The 23,705-nt window shown below is 33.7% G+C and overlaps 1 protein-coding gene across 4 annotated transcripts; it reads left to right on the forward strand.

The window, feature by feature from the left end:
* Nucleotides 1-645: 645 nt before the first annotated feature.
* On the forward strand, nt 646-8,677 carry LOC112782351 (probable acyl-activating enzyme 17, peroxisomal). 4 transcript variants are annotated; one of them, XM_072229292.1, is made up of 16 exons: nt 740-799; nt 886-1,222; nt 1,327-1,742; nt 1,991-2,120; nt 2,217-2,485; nt 3,029-3,233; nt 5,224-5,264; nt 5,356-5,481; nt 5,700-5,773; nt 6,049-6,269; nt 6,750-6,844; nt 6,948-7,164; nt 7,426-7,551; nt 7,630-7,728; nt 8,088-8,300; nt 8,406-8,677. In XM_072229292.1, the coding sequence occupies exons 5-16, from the start codon at nt 2,244-2,246 to the stop codon at nt 8,514-8,516; spliced, it is 1,770 nt and encodes a 589-aa protein (XP_072085393.1). In that variant the 5' UTR covers nt 740-799; nt 886-1,222; nt 1,327-1,742; nt 1,991-2,120; nt 2,217-2,243; the 3' UTR covers nt 8,517-8,677. The 4 variants fall into 4 exon arrangements, with proteins under 4 accessions (XP_025680489.1, XP_072085393.1, XP_072085392.1 ...); XM_025824704.3 differs by lacking the exon at nt 1,327-1,742 and having other exon boundaries at nt 646-799; XM_072229291.1 differs by lacking the exons at nt 740-799; nt 1,327-1,742 and having other exon boundaries at nt 802-1,222.
* Nucleotides 8,678-23,705: the final 15,028 nt, after the last annotated feature.

The raw sequence follows: 23,705 nt of genomic DNA on the forward strand, positions 1-23,705 counted from the left end.
TAAACTTTTTTTTTTTTTGAAAACTGGAGTAAGTTCCCCCACGCCATAAACGAAGTTGCAAATTTTGTTGAAGTTTGGTTAGTGTTAGTTTGGGCGCCATTATTTTGATAAAATAAGATCTTTTTTTAATGAAACTTCGTTTGGTAAATTTCTTATTTTTTAGCGGTAAATTTCTAGTAATAAAAGTAAAAGTATTAGAAAAATCAAAAAAATATCTTTTTTGAGAAGCTGTAATTTACATCTTTTTTTAAAAGATATTTTTTCTCTAAAAAAAGATGTTTTTCATGTAATAAATAAACAAAAAAGTACTTTTATATTGTTATATTCAAACATAATTAATAAATAAAAAGATCTTTTTGCATGAGATATCCAAACATAAAATTACTTTTATTTTTTCATAAGATCTTTTAAAAAAAGATAACATCTTTTCTTAAAAACTCACCCAAACAAACTTTTTCTATAACAGTGAACTTGATTAAAACTAACAAGTATGCTTATTAATGCCATAAATTTGTTCTTATTTTTGTTCAATTTGGATCATTCACATCAACAACAATTATCGTTAGTGACTAATAAAAAAAATTATATTATCTAATAAAAATACATGTGAAAAACTATTTTATGTATTTTAAATTAAACAAAATTGTCCAATTTTAAAAATGTTCGAACTGATGTCAATGATTTGGGTAATTAGTTTTTTTTTTTTTCCTTAATATATTTTCATTCAGGTGACCATGTTATGGGCAGAGTGGCGTGACGCGCTGCTGCTGAATGATAGCTATCCTATCGCTATCACTCAGTAAGAGATTTGATTCTTCCCATTACGTTTTGTCTACTTTCTTCTTCTTCTTCTTTTTCTAATAGCAAATCAGTTAAACCTTTCAGGGTTTCAACTTCAAAACTATGATAATTGCGTGTTCAAATTAGAGTCCAAGTTAGTCAGTGTGTGTTCGTGCTAATTAGTTCTTATGGCATACAAATCGCTGACTTCAATCACCGTCTCGGACATTGAATCCGTTGGGATTTCAACTGAGGTTGCTTCCGCCTTCCACCGCCGCCTCAAAGAAATCATTGCAACCCATGGAGCTGGCACTCCTGCCACGTGGCACAACATCACAAACACCATTCTCACCCCTGACCTTCCCTTCTCCTTCCACCAGATGCTCTACTATGCTTGCTACATCGATTTTGGACCTGACCCGCCCGCTTGGATACCCGACCCGTATGCTATGCACCTTCTCGCTTTTAAGTTTTAATTGCTTCATTTTATTCATGTTGTTGATTCATACTTACGCTTGTGATTCTATTAATATCTGTCATTTTCAGAGTAAATCCCCAAAGTGCTCCTGACATTCATGCCGTGCACCGATTTGGTCCTGAAGTTCCAATGGCATCATTGTCTTCTGTGAGATTGAGTTTCGGGTACCATAGTGTTCCTCAACCCATTTCCATAATTACGTCGTTTTGATAGTTGTGGGCATGTAAAACGATTTGCACACACACTTTGATTGGGCGCCAAAAGCAAAGGACCTCGTTTCACTATTGTCCAGCATGGCAATGGAGTGCTAGCTCATCACTCCGTTTGCTGACTCACTGTCACCAAGGGGTCGAGGGACCACCATAGTGCCCAGAGCTCAATTTCGGGAACGAGTGGATGCCAATAGTGCACTTGGAATCAGGGACCAAACCGGAGCACGTCATGAATCTCAGGACTACTATTTAGTCGTCATTTTGAAAATTTGGTAGATTTATAACTTGAACACTGGTACAAATCGTATCTAGATATATTGAATTGTTAACGTATCAAATTTTCATAGACTCTGGTTTTGATATGATATTTACTAAGGGCCTTGTTTGCTGTATTAATTATTATGTAAGATTTGGGATTACATGTCATAATCTGTGCATTGCAATGATTTATGTTAAGAAATTAAAGCTCCTGAACCTTTTTACTTTTTTTTTTTTAATTTCTCATTTCATGTGTAATTAGGGAATGTGCTCTTTCAACAAATGTTGGCCAGTTACTAGAGAGGAGGGGTAAAGAGTTTCTGGGTTCAGCATATAAGGATCCTATTTCGAGTTTTTCTGATTTCCAAAAATTCTCAGTATCAAACCCTGAGGTCCTAACCAGGATAATCTCAAGACTTTGTTTTGTACTTTAGTTAAATTTTCTTGTGAGTTGGCAGCGTTGTCATTGTTGATGTGTATGATTTCAGGTATTTTGGAAAAATGTGCTGGATGAAATGAACATATCATTTTCCACACCACCTGAATGCATCTTGCGAGAAAATCTCCTGGGAGAAAGCTCGCTATCACACCCGGGTGGTCAGTGGCTTCCTGGAGCATCAATTAATCCAGCAAAGAATTGCTTAGTTGAAAATGCCAAGAGAAGTTTGAATGATACAGCAATAATATGGCGGGATGAAAATCATGATGATCTCCCTGTGGAAAGGATGACATTTAAGGAATTGCAGGAAGAGGTTTGGTATGCTGTAAATAGTTTCTCCCTTCATGATTAGCTTCCTGTGCTTTTTGCTGTAGTTGTATTGTATAAACTTATCTTCAATCCATGACATTTTAAAACAGAGATTTTAAATTATACTACTGTGTTCTGAGCACCTCAAGTTGTTTAATTTCATCTTCAAATCTTTTGTCAAAATTCCTTTGGCGGCAGATGGCCATAAAAAACTTTTTGGTACCATGGTTCATAGCTTGTGTTGCAGTTTACAGCTTAGAAAATTGTCAGGATAGGCCTGCACTTGGAAAGTACAAAATTCAAGTTTCTGGTTTGTGTGTTTTGAATATTTAGGCTTGAACTAATGCTATCCAAACGAAAACCAAGTCTTGTATATGGGGTCAGCTACAAGGTTGGAACCAAATCTAACTGAAGAGATGTAGCTGGTAGCCTTATGCTGTAGCTTTTTCCAACCATTGTAGCATCCTAAAGGATAATTGTTTTAGATTCTTTAGCTTCATTGTTTTATTAGGGGGAGAAAATGAAAATCTTTTGCTTCTGTGAACTTTTCAGGTTGGTTGCATATGCTCTTGAAGCACTGGCTCTGGAGAAGGGATCTGCAATTGCAATTGATATGCCAATGCATGTCAAATCAGTGGTTATCTACCTGGCCATTGTTCTTGCAGGTTATGTTGTTGTATCAATTGCTGATAGTTTTGCAGCAGGTGAAATATCAACCAGGCTTAATATATCAAATGCTAAAGTCATATTTACCCAGGTTGACTCCCTCTTCCTTCTGGTCAATCTTGGCTTTTCAGGTGTTTGAGTGTTTTATTTATTGAGGTAATGCCCAGAATAGTCCCTGAAATTCCCAACACGCTCAGTTATGTCCCTAACTTTTTAAAATGACCAAATAAATCCCTCAAGTTGCAAAACGTGAATCTCCGTTAGTCCTTTTGTCAACTGACGTTAGTGATATGCTGATGTGGACTGTTAACTGCCACATTGGCTGTATGATATAGACTGTGATGTGGACACCACAATAATATGTTCAAAATGGTATTTCAAATTGTTTGTTTATACTCAATTCAAACCTATCACTAATTTTTAATCCCTAAAGCCCCAAATCTGAGAATCAGCTTCTCTTATCCTTCGTTCGAGAGGAACCAAGTTCTTTGTTATCTTCTCTCATGTTTCGAATTTTTTATGGTGTCTTATAATTTATTGGTTGAGTTATTACCTTGTACTGGCATGGGAAGTTAGTTAAAATATCCTAGTAGGGATTTATAGGACACGACTGACTCTTACTGAACCATTGCAGACAGACCAACTTGTTTTTTTGTTGTGAATTTTCTTTCACTCCCGTAAAGTTTGGCGACTAGACATTTTTTCCGATCCTTGTTCATTTTATGCATTTCCCCCTTCAAAGACTATTAGACATTAGTTAGGAGCTTTCCCATAAAACTCCCCCATCCTCCTCGCACTTTTTCTAAGATTATAATTTCAGGCATATGAAATTTTCAAGTTTTAATCACTTAGTTTGAAAGAAGGTACATTCAATGTTTTGCCATAGTCTTGAAATACTATGTTACAAAAAGGTAATATTATGTATGCATGTGTTAAGCATGGTGACTATGCATCTTATGCTAAATCCAACTGGAAAATGCATACTACATTGTCGGTCCAGCAGAGGAATAATTGGAGCGATTCTATGCTGTGCAAAGCGGTGCCTAGGGTTAGCCCATCAAGCATCTTGGTGAGGAAACAAAACCCGATCTGAGCTCTCACACCGAAGTGAACATCCTCTCTGCCACATTGAGCACAATGCTTGGTGGTATGCCTTTCCTTTGTTAGTCTCTCGAAAAATAATGTGTTCTAATTCATCCCGGTTATAGTTGACGTCGTTACAGCTCTGAACTACCTCGCATCGCAGAAGTACGATCCTCAAATTCATCTTGTACAGGGCTCTAGAAGAGGTTCGAATTCTCCAAAAGCACGAAGGGACAATGACGGTAATGAGAATGAGTCAGAGAAATCTGTAAACTAGGAAAGGTAGGTTAGATTGGTATATTTGTCTCTGTTCATAATGTGATTGTCGGAAAATCCTTGCACTTGACAGAGCCAAGGGTGCCAGAGTGGAGCCCCTGCTAGACGATCAAGACAGCAATGAAGGAGATGAATCCATGAGGAAGAAGGAAGAGGTTTTGTGGGGGACCAAAGAGGGGATATAATTTGACGAAGGTAGGAGGAATGCGACGTCGTCTTGATCTTTTTTAGCTTCCACCCCAAAACGATGTTGCATTCCATTGTGCCATGTAAGCACCTAACTGTACGTCAGCATTGTGTTAACAATCTTTCAACTAGGGACCAACGGAGATTCACATTTTGCAACTCGAGGAATGTATTTGGTCATTTTAAAAAATCGGGGACATAACAGAAGCGCGTTGAGAATTTCAAGGATCAATTTGGGCATTACCTCTTTATTTATTTAAAATAGGAAACAAATCTGTTTATTGCGATTTGCAAAATTGTCTAGTTTCCTTTCCTGCTTAGTATGTTACTACATTAAATAGCTCTATGTAAATCTATTCTATCTTTATGCCATCCATTTAAAATATGGTAAGTGGACCTAGAAGTCAGTTTTATTCATGATGTTTCAGTGTCGGCTATTATTGGTTGTAGCTGGATTCAGTTTTGTGGCCAATTGCATGTCACAGTTGTTGACTTTTTCCTGTTTGTTACTTCCATTTATCCTCGTTATTTTTCAGGATCTCATTATTCGTGGTGATAAAAGCATCCCTCTGTACAGGTTAAAATATGTGTTACTTTAGTAGAATTGAAGGATCTCTTTCTTGGTTCTCATATGTTTGGTGTCTCATATTGTTCTCTCACAAATGCAGTAGAGTTGTCGAAGCCAAGTCACCTTTGGCAGTAGTTATCCCTACCAGAGGCTCTGAGTTTAGCATGGAATTACGCAATGGTGACTTTTCTTGGCATGATTTTCTGGACAGAGCCAACAGTCTAAAGTATGCACTTAACGTTAGAATTTTTAAGAGATGTAAAATTCATTTGAAATGTTTAATAAAATTGTGGTATAGCTGAGATGTCTTTGTTTCTGTTACTGTATTTCATGTGAGCTGAATTATGCTGAGTCCATATTTTAAAGCTCTTCAGCATGAATAGTCTCAGTTGTTTATGATGATCTGTTGGAATTCTCAATCTTCTTTTCTGTCATGCAACACAGAGGCAAGGAATTCGTAGCTGTAGAACAACCAGGAGAAGCATTTACAAACATTCTCTTCTCTTCTGGAACAACAGGTTCGTTAAGTTTTGTATTTGGGCCTAAAAGAGGGCATATTTAGATGAAAAGATCTGGTACTAATAATGGAAATTTGATGGAAAGGATTAATATGCTGTTTACATTTAATTTTTTATTTCTTGGGGACAGCGTTCTCCTTGTCAAAAGTTATCTCAATAATATTTTGTATATAAGTTGTTTTGAACATGAAATGAGCTAATGAAAACACAAGTTAATTTCAAGACTAAATTCATCATGTGAAGTTAATACATTGTCATCTACTTGGGTGGTATAGGTGAACCAAAGGCCATTCCATGGACAAATATTACTCCTCTGAAAGCTGCTGAAGATGCATGGTGCCACTTGGACATTCGTAAAGGTGATGTAGTTTCCTGGCCCACTAATCTTGGATGGATGATGGGTCCATGGCTCGTATATGCATCATTGATCAATGGAGCTTCGATGGCCCTGTATAATGGATCCCCTCTTGGATCTGGTTTTGCCAAATTTGTACAGGTATAAAAGCTCACTCTGCTGTTTAAATTTTTAAGAGCCTTTGTTTTCTTGTTCATTATCCAGTCTCATTTTCAGAAGGTAGGATGCACAGGTAGAAAACACGGCACGGAAATTTATAGATGAACTACATGATATTCATCTTCTGTAACTATTCCTTTTACAGTTTTTGTTGATCTTTCTCTGCCTCTTGTTATTAGCTTACTCCCCATTTGATTTATTATTCTTATTACACCACATATGACCAAATCATACAACCTAAACTCCTGAATGTAACCATATGTTAGTTTTCCTTTACAGCAACTCTTATAATCCAAAAATTGGCATGCCACAAATTCAGTCAACCTTTTCTTGCACTTGATTTTCTTCTTTTCCAAAAGACAAAAGTAGAAAATACATAATATCTATCCTTTTATTTTTTAGGTCACTAGATTGTTTGTTTTATAGTTTCCTTCCAACTGAATGCTTATGTACCCTGTATAGGATGCCAAAGTAACTATGCTTGGCGTAATTCCAAGCATTGTTCGTAGTTGGAAAAGTGCAAATTCCACATCTGGCTATGATTGGTCTACTATCCGGTGAGTACTAGCTGAATCTACTTCCTTTATTAGTAGCATGTGAATGTGGATCTCATTTATGACTATTAAGTACTTTATCGAAACTACTATTTGAATGATATAGGTGCTTTGGTTCTACTGGAGAAGCATCTAATGTAGATGAATACCTTTGGCTGATGGGGAGAGCTCTTTACAAGCCTGTAATTGAATATTGTGGCGGTACAGAAATTGGAGGTGGATTCATTACTGGCTCATTACTACAACCTCAATCACTAGCTGCTTTCAGCACACCTGCTATGTGCTGCAGTTTGTTTATTTTGGATGAGGAAGGCCATCCTATTGTAAGTGCTACTCATTCAATTTTACTTTCTAGTTCATATATTATGTCTCTCACAAGTCAAAATTATCAGTCTTAGTATCATAGGCTTGTGAACAATACAGTTCTAACAGGCCTTTAAGTGTTGTTCCAATTCCTGAAGTTCTTTTCTTACCGAGTTCTCTGAAACTAAACAAAATTCAATGCTCACATTTCTTTTTTCTTGGGAAAACTAACGCTCATGATAAATAACTTGAGTTTATGTTCGATCTTCTTTATGTTGCAGCCACAAGATGTTCCAGGAATGGGTGAATTGGCTCTTGGTCCCATCATGTTTGGGGCTTCAATTACTCTGCTAAATGCTGACCATTATGATGTCTACTTTAAGGGAATGCCTGTTTATAATGGAAAGGTAGGATATTATTCTTTTCAGTGTGGCAACCATTATCTGTGATAGCTTTAACGCTTACAGCTGAATTTCTTCACTCAGGTTTTGCGGAGGCATGGAGATGTATTTGAGCGTACTGCGAAAGGATACTATCATGCGCACGGTCGTGCAGATGATACAATGAACCTTGGGGGAATAAAGGTAGTAAACTTAGTAGTTGTTCTTGTTATTTTTAGTAATACAAAGAATGTTAGATAAATATACATCTAAGCCAAATCTAAAACAGTTATCCTAATCCATATACAGTGTACCACTTTTATGAGCTTTGTTAATTTTGATGCCTTAAACATTTGATATCTACAGTGGGTAGAAATAGGAGAGAAACATGAATGCTTGATTTTCATATGAATCAAAATTGGATGGTTGCGTAATTGTTACAGAAACACTTCATATCCCATAAGGAGCAAAATTGATTTCCCCGGCTGATTTGAGGGCCACTTTGAGAGTATCTTTGTAATGTACAATTAAATTTGCTGAAAGATACCATCTTGTATGTATAGGTGAGTTCGGTTGAGATTGAACGCTTATGCAATGGGGTGGATAGCAGTATCTTGGAAACTGCTGCTATCGGGGTTCCGCCATCTGGAGGTGGCCCCGAGCAGTTGGTTGTAGCAGTTGTATTCAAGAATCCAAGCACCACAACGCAAGACTTGCACCAATTGAGGATCTCTTTCAATTCAGCTCTCCAAAAGAAACTGAACCCATTGTTCAGGGTACTGATTAATTATTTCTATTATTCATAATGTTCTTGTTCTTAATTACCATAGAAAGTGTTTACTTTTGGTGTTTCTTCAAAATGAATGCTCCTTTTTATGTAGGTTTCTCGGGTTGTGTCACTACCATCTCTTCCAAGGACGGCATCAAACAAGGTTATGAGAAGGGTTTTGCGGCAGCAACTTTCTGAAAATAACCAAAGTTCTAAAATATGACAAAAACTATGTTAGCTTTGGTAATAATGTCCCAAGATGTGGCGGGAAATTTGTCACCTATGGAATTCATGCTTAAATAAGCACTCCATGTACCATTCATTATAAATCATAAATCAATATTAATAAAAGAAAACAGTCATAGATTTGGTATGGGAAGAAAACAAGTAAATATATATACTTTGACTGATTCTCAAATCTAACTAATGAAAATGTTTTTTAATTTGTTTATTTTAAGGATTGTTTGAAAATATTGCAGACTTAAAATTAAGAAATTAAGGGGCAATATAGACATGTTAGACTTCTACATTAGGCTTGAGTCATACTTTTCTCATATCACCTATAACCAAAAGGTAAATAAGTATAAGTCCATGTCTCATCGACTACAAAATGTTATTGGTTTTTAGAAGTCCTTGTTTGAAACAAAGTGATAACAAGGTATCATATACATAAAACCGATCTGTCATAAAATTAACAAATGTATATATGTGGACAGACCTAAAAATACTGAAAATGAATGACACCAAAAGCTTATTTTTACTGCAATAAGTTATAGACACTAAAATTAAAGTTTTTTTTTTTTTCAAAGTCAGATAATTCCATTCATGAAAGGAAAGAAATATATAGGTGTCTATATATGGGACAAATAAAAAAAATGGGAGACTCCTAACGCTCTACTATAGAGGTAACATCATATAATAATATAATAAGAGATATAAAAAAGTAAAGTGCTCATCAATTAGGAAGTGGAAATTTGTTGAAACTCTTTCTGCAGCTTCAAAGTCGACGCCATTATCTCTTCCACACTAGTTGATAAATTATCAAAGATGAACCTGGTCCTAGCCTTCCATAAGAACAAGCTCAAAATCACCATCATCATTCTCTGAGAGGAGCTATTGGGTTGGGTACGTAAGGCTCTCATTCTCAAGTTTCACTCAACATAGAAATCAGAGTTTTCGGTGCTCTTTCTAGTAGCTGGTAAGCCCATTTTTGACCAAATTTTCTTTGATTTTACACAATGGAAGATGCAATAATTGATTGTTTTTGGAAATTGTAGGCATTTTCGCCAGATAGGTTGAATCAATGGGATGCGATGATGAAGCTTTTGCAGCACTGGAAGCTTTTTATGGAAACCCCTCCAGAGAAAAATCTTAATCTTCCCTGAGATTTTCAGCTTCCACAGTTTTCGCCACAAATTTCGTTGTCTCAATCTCTGGGCAAAATTCAATGGGAGGATGCGAGAACCCATAAGCCACACGGTACCCAGTACTCACTTCATACAAACTACATTTATTAAGGGCCCAATAAATTTTATCTTCTCCACCCCCAATTGTTGTTGCTAGCACACGCTGACTAGTGTCCTCAGAAAAAATACTTCTAATTAGAGTTTGATTCCACTGACCATTAGAAAGTATTAAGTCTTTGACCATCAATAGTGGTTGATTTTGTAGATTGGAAGTTTCAGATGAAGAAACAACATAAGGATGTGGAGGAGCAAGCCAATGATCACTGAAGATTCAGATACTGGATCTATCACCAATTCGCCAAACCAACCCCTTTTCAACAACCTTACGCCCTTCTAATATGCTACGCCACTCTCACGAAGGTACTGCTCCGATCTCTGCATTCATTATAGAACTGTATCGAAAATATTTACCTTTGAGGAGTCTAGATAGGAGTGATTGTGGCTGAGAGACTACTTTCCAACATTGTTTTGCTAATAGCGCCAAGTTCTGAGCCCCTAGGTCCTTAAAACCTAGTCCACCTTCCAATTTTGGTCTTGTCATAATATCCCAACTAACCCATGCCATTTTTCGCTCTGTACCTTTTTGACCCCACCAAAATTGGGAGAGTATATTGTGAATCTCCCTAATTAAAGTGTCAGCAAGATAAAAACATGATAATGAATAAATTGGGATAGCCTCCCCAATAGCTTTGATTAGAACATGCCTGCCTGCAGAGGAGAGAAATTTTCTTTTCCACCCTTGAACTCGCTTCTTCACCTTGTTCTTGATTTCTTCGAAGGTGGTCTTTTTTTATTTTTGGACTGTAGATGGAAGACCCAAATATTTATCCTGTGCACCAATATGATCAGTTTTCAATTTCCGAGCCAGTAGTAATTGAGCAGCGGGAGGAGTATTATTACTAAAAAATATAGCTGATTTATGCAAATTAACTTTTTGGCCACTAAATCCCTCGTATGACTGAAGAAGATTGAGAATATTTTCACAATTATTTTCTGACGCTTTGCAAAATAGATTGAGTCATCCGCAAACAATAAATGATTAACAGTAGGACATCTTCGGTTGATCTAAATACCTTCAATGAGACCGTTTTGCTCTGCCTTGTTTAGCAAAAAGGATAATTCTTCTGCACAGAAAAGAAAAAGGTATTGAGATAGAGGGTCTCCTTGACGGATACTTCTATTTAGTTTAAAAAAACCAAAAGGTTGACCTTCAACAACGACAGAGTAAAAAACTGTAGTCACCACCTCCTGTATCCAACCAATCCACCTAGATTCAAATCCTAACTTCTCCAAAATGAACCAAAGAAAATGCCACTCAACACAATCATAGGCTTTTCTCATATCCAATTTAACAGCTATTTCACTCAATAGGCTCCTTTTCTTTGTCTTTAGACAGTGCATACATTCATGAGCGACTAGAATATTGTCTGAAATCAATCTACCCTTAACGAAGGCACTTTGATTAGGGCTGATCAGCAAAGTCATAAGTTTCTATAGCCGATGGACTAGTCTTTAGAAATAATCTTATACACAACTGAGGAAAGGCTGATGGGTCTAACCTGTGGCATATCCTTTGCATCAGGAACATTAGGAATGAGACATATTTATGTATGGTTGAAGCTCTTTAGTAGTCTACCACTGACAAAGAAACTGCGGACAGCCTTAAAAACATCCTCCCGTACTAAACTCTAGTAGAATTGAAAGAATTTAGCTGTAAATCCATCATCACTAGGGGCGTCTAAGGATGAACACTAAAAATCGCACGTTTTACCTCATCAAAACTGACCGGTCTAATTAATTTTCTTTTCATGGTTGCTGAAACTTTGGTTTCAAAATTTTCGAATGCATGTACGGATTAGCTTGGTTAATCGATGTGAAGATATCCTTGAAGTATGTTTCAGCTATTTGTGCAATTCCCTCACGGGTGGTAGCATACGTACCATCATTCTTTTTCAGTTTCCAAATTTTATTTCTCCAAATTGAACTTAATATAGCCAGATTTAAACAGATATATCTATTATATTATATTATATTAAAATTTATTTTATTTTTTAAATTCATTAAATTCAATTAATTATAATAAATTAATTATATCAACTAATTAATTTAATAAACTATTTCTTAATTTATTTATTTTAATTCAATAAATCAAATTAATTATAATAATTATTTATATCAATTAATTAATTTGATTAATTGTAACTAATTAGTTATTTAATTTGATTAGGATAAATATCAAATTCTATTCATAATATAAAAAGACAAAATTTCATTCCTTCCAATTTTATTTTACCACTATAAAATGTCGTATGTACTAAAAAAGAATCTCATATTTTTACCAATTATTCTTTCTTTGAATAGTTTTTACAGCAACAATTTTTATTTTTTATTTTTTTCTATGATACATTATTTCTACTCTTTGATTTTTTGATAAATTATAAATCATGATTAAGTATTATTGAAGACTATCACTACACCACATCCGGCAAATAGCAGCGGTTGATATACCTGCTGAAAGATAGTGTGCGGCTAAACCGTTAGCAGCGGTTAATAGTAACCGCTGGTATAACCGCTGCTAAATGGTATTTTGCAGCGGCATAGTTTTGCGGCGGTTCTATCCGCTATGAAATTGTAAATAGGACTGCTTGGAGATGGCAGCGGTTGTTAACCGCTGCAAAATGTCATCCGTTGACAAATTCTGCTAAGATATAGCGGCGGATTGAAAAACCGCTGCCAAATGTAGAGTTACACTTTTTTTAAAAAAAAATCCGAATTCATAATAATATATGCCAATTATTTTATTCTTTATACGTTCTTCCACTCAGTTGCTTTAATTTATTAAAACAACCAATAGGCAATCAAACTAAAACTGTAAAACACACGAAACAGAACAAAAATATATATGCAAAAGTGAATCATTATAATAGTAATTTGAATTCAGTAGACAGTAAAACTGTAAACAGATAAAGTCACCAAAAAAAACTACAAATAAATATCTCAAAAGTCATTAAGACAGTGAACAATTAAAAAGTATTCAGATTCCAACATTGAACTACTAGATCATTAGTGCCCACACATCATCTTGCATGGGATGAGGTCGGTGCACTTCTCAAAGATTCCAGATCTGCAGTTATTTCAGGTGGCAAATTACCTCCTTGTTGCTGGATTATGTATCTTAACAAATTTCCCATTGTCTGCATTTTTGCCTTCTCCTCTACTGTTTCTGCATCCATTCTCTGTCTCTTTTCCCTTTCCTCTGCTACTGCTGCCTTGAGTTTTGCTGCCTCCGCCTTAAGTTTTACAATCTCCATCTGATACTCCTTAATCTGCACACCGTAGTCAGACTGCTGTGGAATGTTACGAAAACACTGAGAAGGACATGGACTGAAACCGAGTCCACGAACTCTTCCTGGGTGCTCCTTTCCAAGCACTTGTGCAAGGGAATCATTCTGTGAAAATTCCTTGCTAAAGGAGTCTTGGCTCTCAATATGTTCAATTGCTTCCTGCAGACATGTGAGATCCGGATTTACACTAATTTAAATTCAATGGTATTAATTACAAAAAGAAATTTGAAAAATTAAAGAACATGATTTACCCCAACAACACGCGCATCTTCATTCATATACGAACCATTCTTTTTTATGCTCATGGCCCATATCTCTCCTCTACCAATAGGCCTTCCCTGTCGTTGCTCCTATAAATATCATCAAGACACAATCATATAACAGACAACACTATATTACCAAAAACAAGTAAAAATTATGTAACTGAATTTAAATTAATTACTTCTTTGTGTCTCTTTCTTGCCATTGTTTTAGAACCTCCGGTATGTGTGTACAGTTGCTTTGAACGATTAATGGCATTTTTTCTACACTTCTCCGACGAACAACACGGCAAACATAAATGTTATCGGGATAAATTACTACAATGTTAATGGTCTATAAGTCAGCCATGTACAACTTCAAGAAACACAAAAAAGGATTAGGTGAAAAACTTTTGGGTAGTAATTTTTTCACTATCACAATAAATTCAGCATATTTAGTAGTAATTCATGACAATTTAAAATCAAATATAATGAAATACCAACTCAATATTTGTTACCTGTGTGTCCTCCTTCAACCGATATTCAATAAACCTTTTCCAGTGATTTGCATCTATTCCTGCTGGCTTACGCTTGAGGTTTTTCTCAAAAGTCAGTTCTTTGTCATAAACCTTATGGAACAAATGATTTCTTGTGTTCCTCCAGGATCTTCCTATTCTTTGTACAATTCCCCGCTTTATTCTCCCTCTTCCATCGTCCTCATAGTGAAAGACTCGCTACAAGTAGTTCAGAGCATAAGATAACACAATAAAGATGATAAAGATCTTGACATCAGTGCTTTTACACTGTCATTGTAACCATTAACTTTAACTCCACTTCCATTCTACATCACAGAACTTTATACAGGAGTGATCAAATCAACACACAAACAAATATGATTGAGAACTTCCCACCAAGAAAACTTTATCCTAAAGACTAAGTTCAAAATGCAAGTTTCACAACCAATATAACCATATAAAGAGCAAGAATCACATCCAATATAAGCATGCCTAATCACCTTCAAGATATGAATTGAATCCCCCTTGCTGGACCAGCTTAGTAGTGATCAAGTATATATCACTTCATTAAATAATATTTTAGTTACCAATACAATCTGTTAAAACTTTTTGGTAAAGGAACCCATCAAATCGTATTAAAGGAATCAGGATGAATCTCTTCTACAATAGCTTTCTACAGAAAGGGACAACAATAACAAAGTTGAAAGGTGAAGGGGTTTTTGGTCGGGAGGGTTGAGGAGGAGCAGACCAAAAAATAACATAAATAAAACATATAATAATTAACCACCTGAAACAGACTTACATATTATCAAAAGACAAATCATTAGACATGAACAATTCTCGACAACAAAATTCAAAGCAGTGAACAAAAAGAAACCCAACATGCACTATCCTTCTCTAATTCAATTTGTGCAAATGTGTTCCATATTTATTTTCTTCTGACATTTTCGTTTAACTGAAAGTCATAAATAACAGCTAGTCACTCTCTAATTGTTTACAATAGGAGCAACTTTAACATTCTCATGAGGTTTATAAGTTTTATCATTATTATTGTTATTATTATTACTATAATTATTAGTTACATTACTATACACGAAGGACCGGATTAATTGGGGACTAAGCTATATAATAACGTAGTGCAATTTACACTAAACAAAAAAGTCCTTAGATATTTATCGATATTCTATAAAAATTTGTATGGTCGATATCATGTGTGTGCGTCTTAATCTTTTCCTTGTACTGTTCATTTAATAGATAAAAATAAGCTTTTTACACCAAGCATTGGTAACGCCTTACTTTATCAATAAACTTAAACATTACCTTAACCTGGTCAAACGCATGCTCCGTGAAAGCCTTGTTCATTGTCTTCCAACTTTTTTCACAAATTGGTAACTGTTGAAAATCAGCTCCCAATGTCCCCAAGAACCCGCTCAATAGGCCCGCTGCCTGACCAACTTGTTGCAACTCTCTGTTATGTCAGAGTACGATCTTCTTTCCAGGAGGAAGTGCTAATGCCTCCTTAACAGTCAGCTCCATGCAAGAAGTCATGCCATTTTCTAACAGAGAGAACAAACTTTAAACGTTAGTTTACTAAGAGAATTTGAATGCACAGAGAAGAGTAATTACACTTTCTAAGAAACAAGCAACAAAAGAATACCTATGACATCAACAACCCAAAAACTGGTGTCCTTTTTTTGCTGTTGGCATTGCCTTGACGTTCAACTTCATGCGCGGCAAACAAGTCGTCGACATGGTCATCGAACGACTCGACCTCATCTGCCTCTGGGTCATAGTCTTCATCTTTTGAATATTCATCTACAACTTCATGTAAATCCGGATGCTCTGTGCGTGTTGCAGGAGCTCGAGTGTCCCCCATGTCACTTGACGGAGCCAGCCGTGTTTCATTGCGCGGTGGTTAAAACGGTACCGCATTAACCCGTGAATGTCGAGCACCGTTGCCGGAACGTGGAGGTGGAGGCGCTCTAGCACGTCGATGTGCACTTGAAGTATTTGCTCACGTATCATGCGTTCCATCCGTATGCTAAAAACAAAGTAGTTAGTACATCAACCAATTTTTTTCAATATTCCCACAAATTATACTGAATAAAAGTCTATCCTAAAAGGAAAATCAACATTTGAGATAAGTATCGCATTACTTAACTCACCAGAGTAGCGTGGGTTTGACTATCAAGGGCAGAAATAGTTCCAGCCACAGTACTAACGGTGTAGCGAGGTTTTCTAGGCATTTGATTAATCCTTTACACAACATAAGGTCATTAGACAATTAGCAAGAGAACGACGATGTAAAAATCAATAGTACGCAAAACTCACACCCTCACCAATAGAATTCTGTAACCAAAATAGTATTTAAAAAATTATCTTTTTGGTTATCAAAATCGAACCGGTCATTAAACCGTGTTAGTCACTAGTTTACTGGTTTAACTGGTTCTACCGAAGTTCAATTACCGAAAAAATGGGCTTACAATAACAAATAATTATAAATAAACACACCATACAATATAATTATTATCTAATATAAAATTTTAAATATCTTCAAAATTTAAACTATTAAATGTAAGAACATCAAGAATATTATTATTCACATATGCATTATTGTAACTGAGTCGATTGTTTTAAATCATAATATGTTTTAAAAATCTATAAGCTAATCAATTTAAATAGAAACTCATTAAACTAAAAGACTGATTAATTTAATTGAGCTACTTCAACTCATTTATTTCCTCATTGAACTACACGGCTGGTCATGATCAATTTTACTTCTTTATTGACAAAGTTTGATCATCATTCTACTAAATTTACAGCATAATTTCCTTCTTCCATAATAAACCTTTACCAAATTTTCAGCACAATTTTTTTAAAAATTAACAAAATTTCAGCTTAATTTTCACCAATATTGGATGTTAACAAAATTTTCATGACAATTTTAACAGCCATTCTCTAGGAAGCTAAAATCACCTAATCATTCAAATCAAACTTCGAATACAACGCATAGAACAATACAACATTTTGTGAGAGGGAGCAGGGTTTGGATAAAGAAAATTATACCGAGCAAAAAAAATTTTACTGAGGAAAAAAAATGAATAGAGAACGAACATTAAAAAAATGATGCCATTAACGTAATTTTCAGCACAATTTTAACAAAAATTAACACTTTTGCAGATCAATTTTAACCAGTATTTATCAACCGAACTAAAATCAAGTAATCATTAAAATCAATGATTCAGTGCAAAGCATATAACATGATCCGACATGAGCTTATTCAATAAAGAATTGAGACAACTTCAATTTCAGTAGCTCATTAGCACTAGTAATCCCTGAAAGGATAATGACAGCAACAGGTAAAGAAGAAAGTTATGCAGAAAAAACTAGAAGACATGAATATTGTGCAGAGGAATAATATCAGTAATCTTGAAAAAATTTTACTAAATAAGAATGATAAAGTTGCTTGTTTAAACCGCACTTGGCTAAAAAAGTCTTATAAATTCTCCTTAATTTATGAATCTAATCTGAAAGCACTAAATACGCCAACTATAACACAAGGCCGACTAATACAACTGATTACACTTCTTTCAATCTTGTAAAATGATCATCTTGACTCTTTAAAACAAAAGATTTATTCTCCTTTATACTCCATAAAAAATATTTTTGACAAAAAAATGAACCGCAAACAATAAATAAAAAATGAAGCCATTAACAAAATGAACTTCACAATTTTAACAGCCATTCACCAGAGAAATAAAATCACCTAATCATTCAAATAAATTGTTCAATTCAAAGCAGAGCACAATACATCATTTTGTGAGAGAGAGCAGGGTTTGGATAAAGAAAATTATTCCGAGCAAAAGTATTTTTACTGAGGAGTAAATTGAACAGAGAACGAACATTAAAAAAAATGATGCCATTAACGTAATTTTCAGCACAATTTTAACAAAAATTAACACTTTTGCATATCAATTTTAACCAGTATTTATCAACCGAACTAAAATCAAGTAATCATTAAAATCAATGATTCAATGCAAAGCATATAACATGATGCGACATGAGCTTATTCAATCAAGAATTGAGACAACTTCAATGTCAGTAGCTCATTAGCACTAGTAATCCTTGAAAGGATAATGACAGCAACAGGTAAAGAAAAAGGTTATGCAGAAAAAACTAGAAGACATGAGTATTGTGCAGAGGAATAATATCAGTACTCTTGAAAAAATTTTACTAAATAGGAATTATAAAGTTACTCGTTTAAATCGCACTTGGCTAAAAAAGCCTTATAAATTCTCCTTAATTTACGAATCTAATCTGAAAGCATTAAATAAGCCAACTATAACACAAGGCCAACTAATACAACTGATTACACTTCTTTCAATCTTGTAAAATGATCATCTTGACTCTTTAAAACAAAAGATTTATTCTCCTTTATACTCCATAAAAAAATTTTCTGACAAAAAAAATGAACCGCGAACAATAAATTTAAAATGAAGCCATTAACAAAATGAACTTCACAATTTTAACAGCCATTCACTAGGGAAATAAAATCACCTAATCATTCAAATCAATTATTCAATCCAAAGCAGAGCACAATACATCATTTTGTGAGAGGAAGTAGGGTTTGGATAAAGAAAATTATTCCGAGCAAAAGTATTTTTACTGAGGAGTAAATTGAACAGAGAACGAACATTAAAAAAATGATGCCATTAACGTAATTTTCAGCACAATTTTAACAAAAATTAACACTTTTACATATCAATTTTAACCAGTATTTATCAACCGAACTAAAATCAAGTAATCATTAAAATAAATGATTCAGTGCAAAGCATATAACATGATCTGACATGAGCTTATTCAATAAAAAATTGAGACAAACTTCAATTTCAGTAGCTCATTAGCACTAGTAATCCCTGAAAGGATAATGACAGCAACAGGTAAAGAAGAAGGTTATGCAGAAAAAACTAGAAGGCATGAGTATTGTGCAGAGGAATAATATCAGTACTCTTGAAAAAATTTTACTAAATAAGAGTTATAAAGTTACTCGTTTAAACCGCACTTGGCTAAAAAAGTCTTATAAATTCTCCTTAATTTACGAATCTAATCCAAAAGCATTAAATAAGCTAACTATAACACAAGGCCAACTAATACAACTGATTACACTTCTTTCAATCTTGTTCTTGATCATCTTGACTCTTTAAACAAAAGATTTATTCTCCTTTATAATCCGTAAAAAAATTTTCTGACAAAAAAATGAACTGAGAACAATAAATAAAAAAATGAAGCCATTAACAAAATGCACTTCACAATTTTAACAGCCATTCACTAGGGAAATAAAATCACCTAATCATTCAAATCAACTATTCAATCCAAACCAGAGCATAATACAACATTTTGTGAGAGGAAACAGGGTTTGGAGAGAAGAAATTGTTTCGAGCAAACAATTTGTAGTGAGCAAAAAAGTGAACAGAAAATGAAAATTAAAAAAAATGACCAGGTTAACATAATTTTCAGCACAATTTTAAAAGACTTTCATCAGGAACCAAAAATCGCATAATAATTCAATTCAGTGATTCAAACCAAAGTAGAGAAGAATACATGATTAGGTGAGAGGGAACAGGGTTTCCAGAACGAAACTTGTTTATGGAGCAAAAAAATTGTTCTGAGGGAAAAAATAATCTGAAGAGAAGACGAAAATTTAAAAAATATAAGCCATGAATATTACTACGGAGGCTGCTACGCCAATCTCTCCAGGACTTCTAAAAGACGAAGATGGGGCGACCTTCCAAGGAGCAAGGGCTGACGACACGTACAATGTGCAGCGACGGCAACAGAAGGCAGTCCGGCGTTAATGAGTGGTGGTGCTCTGGAGGATGAAGCTTACTTGAGGCTATACGTTACACTTAGAAGGGTTTGTGATCTGAGGTTTAAGCTGTCTCAGGTTTTTTTCGTTTGGGGGGAAGGAGGCGCAGAGTAGGTTAAGAAGACGGGAGACAGTGACTGCTAAAAATATTGGGTGATTTTTTGAAATCCTAACAACTTAATCACAATCAGATTTTCTGCCGTTTAGTTAACTAGCTTATGGATTTCAAATTTAAGAATCTAAGTTATCGGATTTGAGTAGCCCGTTTCTCCTTCTAATTAATTTATCCTTTTATATAATTAATTTATCCTTTTATTTAATTAATTGTAACTGAAGAAATGTTGTCTGTTCAAAAAGTGACTGTAAATGCGGTAAAGGATGGCAAATTCGTTTTTTTTCTTATCTTCAAAACAAACTTGATTATTAGTTATATTTTAAAGGTGTTTGGTAGTCTATATAATAACATATTTCTCCTCAAATAATTGTAAACTCAATATCTCAACTCTTCTTCTTTTCAAATGCTAGGAGCCAACAACAATCTTCTGTGATTTTCGTTTATATCATTTTCCAACTACACATTCATCCAGGTACCACCATTTTCAGTGTTAGATGCTAATCTTTTTTCCAATGTATACACTCAAATATTCGTTGTTCATAATTTTTCAAGTAAGTAAAAATCTCCGTAATAGAGTTTTTAAACTGCTTTTTTTTATTTGTATGACCATTTTGGTTGTTTTATTCTATATTTTCCGTTTTCCTTTTTTTCTTGATTATTTCTGTTCTATTTAAGGAGAGACTATTAATTGAGGTTAAAACTGTTTTATATCCCTGATCCTCTTAAGTTTTTTTTTTTAAAGGTGTTTACGATATATTTTATTATTATTATTATTATTTTCCTCCATTATTGTCATGAATACAATATTTTTAACTTATGTTTGAATGTAAAATTTTTGAGAATGTTTCCTTGAAGATGTAAATTTTTAGAAGATTATTTTTTTTCTTTTTAATTTATTAACCCTCTTGCTCATTTTTTATATGTTTCACCTACATGAATTAAGTGAATACTGAGTTATTAGTACATTTTAGAATCTTTTGTATGTTATCAATTTTGTTGGTTTATCATAATAATGAACCACATGTTATCCAAAATTATTCAAAATTATTCAATATTATTCCCAATTATTCAACAAACAACAAAATTTAGTTACGTAAACAATGAAAAATTAGCTCAGTAAACAAACATTATTTTAAAACAAAGTCCACAATTCAGTTGAGTAATTTCTAGTTCAATCAGTTCACACTTCACAGCTCAGAAAATTAACATATTAGTAAATCACATTTCAGTATATTAGAGACAAGCAACATAGCTTCACACACTTCACAGCATAGAGCTTCACATAATAAATTTTTTTTCAATAATACTCATTATGGATACAGAGACATGCAACACTGCAACAGTTATTCAATAAGTTAATCAAACCTTCATATCTTAAAAAAATACCTAGAAGCTCGAAGATTCCGTCAACGTTGATGGAGGGGAGATAGAGCCACTGAGTGACCAAGGCAAGAAGCAGTGGTGGAGCACCTTCGGACCGAGTAACGAACAGAGCTAGCAGCTGCGTGGGTGCGCGAGGGAGGTTTCGAGGTTTCCACGGTGGCTGCTTAATGGAAGGGAAGGAGGGTTGCGACGGAGGGAAGGGAGCGACCTGAGGGACGCGGCGGCGGCACGCGGAGGTGGCTGGACGGAGGTGAGGGACAACGCGCTGGAGGAGATTGGGAGGAGCCCTTCACGTGAGAGCGGCACTCTGACCTATGGAATCTGGATCTCTTCATCTGGATGGAGTGAGATGTAATTAGGGCTAACTGAAGGCTGAAACGGCAACGTTTTGATGTTCCTTTAAAAAACCGGCCGTGTTACGGTTCAATTTTTCCGACCGGTTCTTGGCCGGTTCACTGGTTCAATTCCGATTTTTAAAAATATCCAATTTTTGTTTTATACCGAGTATGTTTAAAAATACAAGAAAAAAGAAAATATGTCATCTTGATTATGCCGAAACTAATTAGTAGTTAATTACCTAATGTTTATAAATATCTTTTACTAAAAATTTTAATGATGGCTTCAATTTTATTTTTTCGATTATTTAAGTTCTATATAAGGAGAAACAATAAATTGGTTTTGTGGACGTTTTATGTTGACGAACTTTTTTATTTATTTTTATGTTTGTTGTATGTGAAATGTGTTATTTAAGTTTAATTATTCCTAAATTATTGTTTCATGATAAAACTTGTTGGAAATGTTTTGATGAAGAGATAAATTTTTCGGAAGTAATTTTTTGTTTACTAACTCTTTACTTCTTCTTTATACACATTTCAGACTATTATTTTGACATCTTTGACCTATGAATATAAGGTGAGTAATGAGTTATGTGTATATTTTGTATTATTTAGAGTATCTTAGCTTTATTAGTTCCCTTTTTGGTTTGTCATAATAATATTCCCCATGTTTGTCCTTATTATTTTTTTTTAATGAAATGGTCAGTTATTAATGAACATCAATATTGTTGACATATTGAATTAATATTTAATCTATTTATTTTCTAATTAAAAATATTAATCCTAGATTATAAATATTTTAATACTTAATTAAATAGTTTATCTCAAATTTTTATGTCTTTGCTATGTTCCTTCACTGAGTACAAATTAGTAGTCACTCTGTTGATGAGTTGTAAGTTGTAACCAACAAACTGAATAAATAAATAAATAACGCCAAATTTATCTTGGAAAAAATTTATGGTGAATTACATTATTTTCATTATTATACAATGCATACAAACTACAAAATCACATAATTTCATTTAGAATAGAAGTTAAAAATTAAAGTTAGCTGATATTAGTACTTTTTTACTTAACAAAATTAAATTAAAGTTAACAATTAAAGACGAAAACTAAAAAAATAAATAGCCTTAGAAAATAAAAAAGTTAAATTTTGTGTTACTATATATGGAAACAATGATTTTTTTTGTTATATTTATTTTTGTACCAAATAACAAGAAGGTTAAATCTTATGTCCAATTTTTATTACTAATTTTACTTATGAACAGTTGTTTAAATTAGACTTTATAGTTTTCGAGTCATGTTTTCATCCAACAAAAAAAATTGTTATGAAGTCATTTTCAATTTTTTAACAGGAGTACATCTATTATATCATGATTTTAATAATTATTATAAAAATTAAAAAATTAAATAAATATATATTTACTTTGCTTACATTCAAGATTGAATTATCTGTATTTCTATGGTCAAGAAATAGACTTAATTTCTTCTATAATAAAATTATTTTTTAATCTTCTAATTTATAAAAAAGTCTCATTTTTTATTTACTTTTCCTAAAAGTAAAATATTAAAACTAATGTTTAAAATTTTTTATTAACATAAGTCAAATAAAATATAAAAATAAACCTTGAATAAAATTAAAAGTAGAAATTTTGAATCCTAACTTATAAAAAGGTTCTAAGAGGAGTGTTTTACGTAGATAAAAATTTTGTATGGTACTCCATGAATGAATTTAGATAAATGACTATTATATATGTAAAATGAATCTTGATATTTTGTGACAGAAATTAATTTGTGTAAATTTTAGAGTCGTTTTTATAACTGTAATTATGTGGCGTCTTTTTTTTATATTAGTTTTATATTCTACAGTTTACTACACATTTTAGTATAAATTTTAATGTATTTAGTTGCACACGTATTTTACCATACATCTTACATTTGTAGAACGATATTTGTTATATCATGCGGATAAAATACACTAAGATACTTAACATTATTTTAGTGATGAAAAAGTTGTATAACATTAATTATTAAACCATATTTTTGGTGTATAATAGATATGGACAAAATCTGGATTCTTAAGCCACGAGATAGCATAGAATATAGACGAGGACTTAATAAGTTCCTAGACTTTGTATTTGCAAATGCA

This window comes from Arachis hypogaea, chromosome 20 (genome assembly GCF_003086295.3).
Source record: "Arachis hypogaea cultivar Tifrunner chromosome 20, arahy.Tifrunner.gnm2.J5K5, whole genome shotgun sequence".
Lineage (NCBI taxonomy): Eukaryota > Viridiplantae > Streptophyta > Magnoliopsida > Fabales > Fabaceae > Arachis > Arachis hypogaea.

Bases quoted from the DNA above. Each gene is read 5' to 3' on its own strand.
- LOC112782351 (XM_025824704.3), top strand. From the start codon at position 969: ATGGCATACAAATCGCTGACTTCAATCACCGTCTCGGACATTGAATCC. The intron at 2,486-3,028 runs GTATGCTGTAAA...TGAACTTTTCAG, and splicing joins GAATTGCAGGAAGAGGTTTG to GTTGGTTGCATATGCTCTTG. The intron at 5,265-5,355 runs GTTAAAATATGT...TCACAAATGCAG, and splicing joins AAAAGCATCCCTCTGTACAG to TAGAGTTGTCGAAGCCAAGT.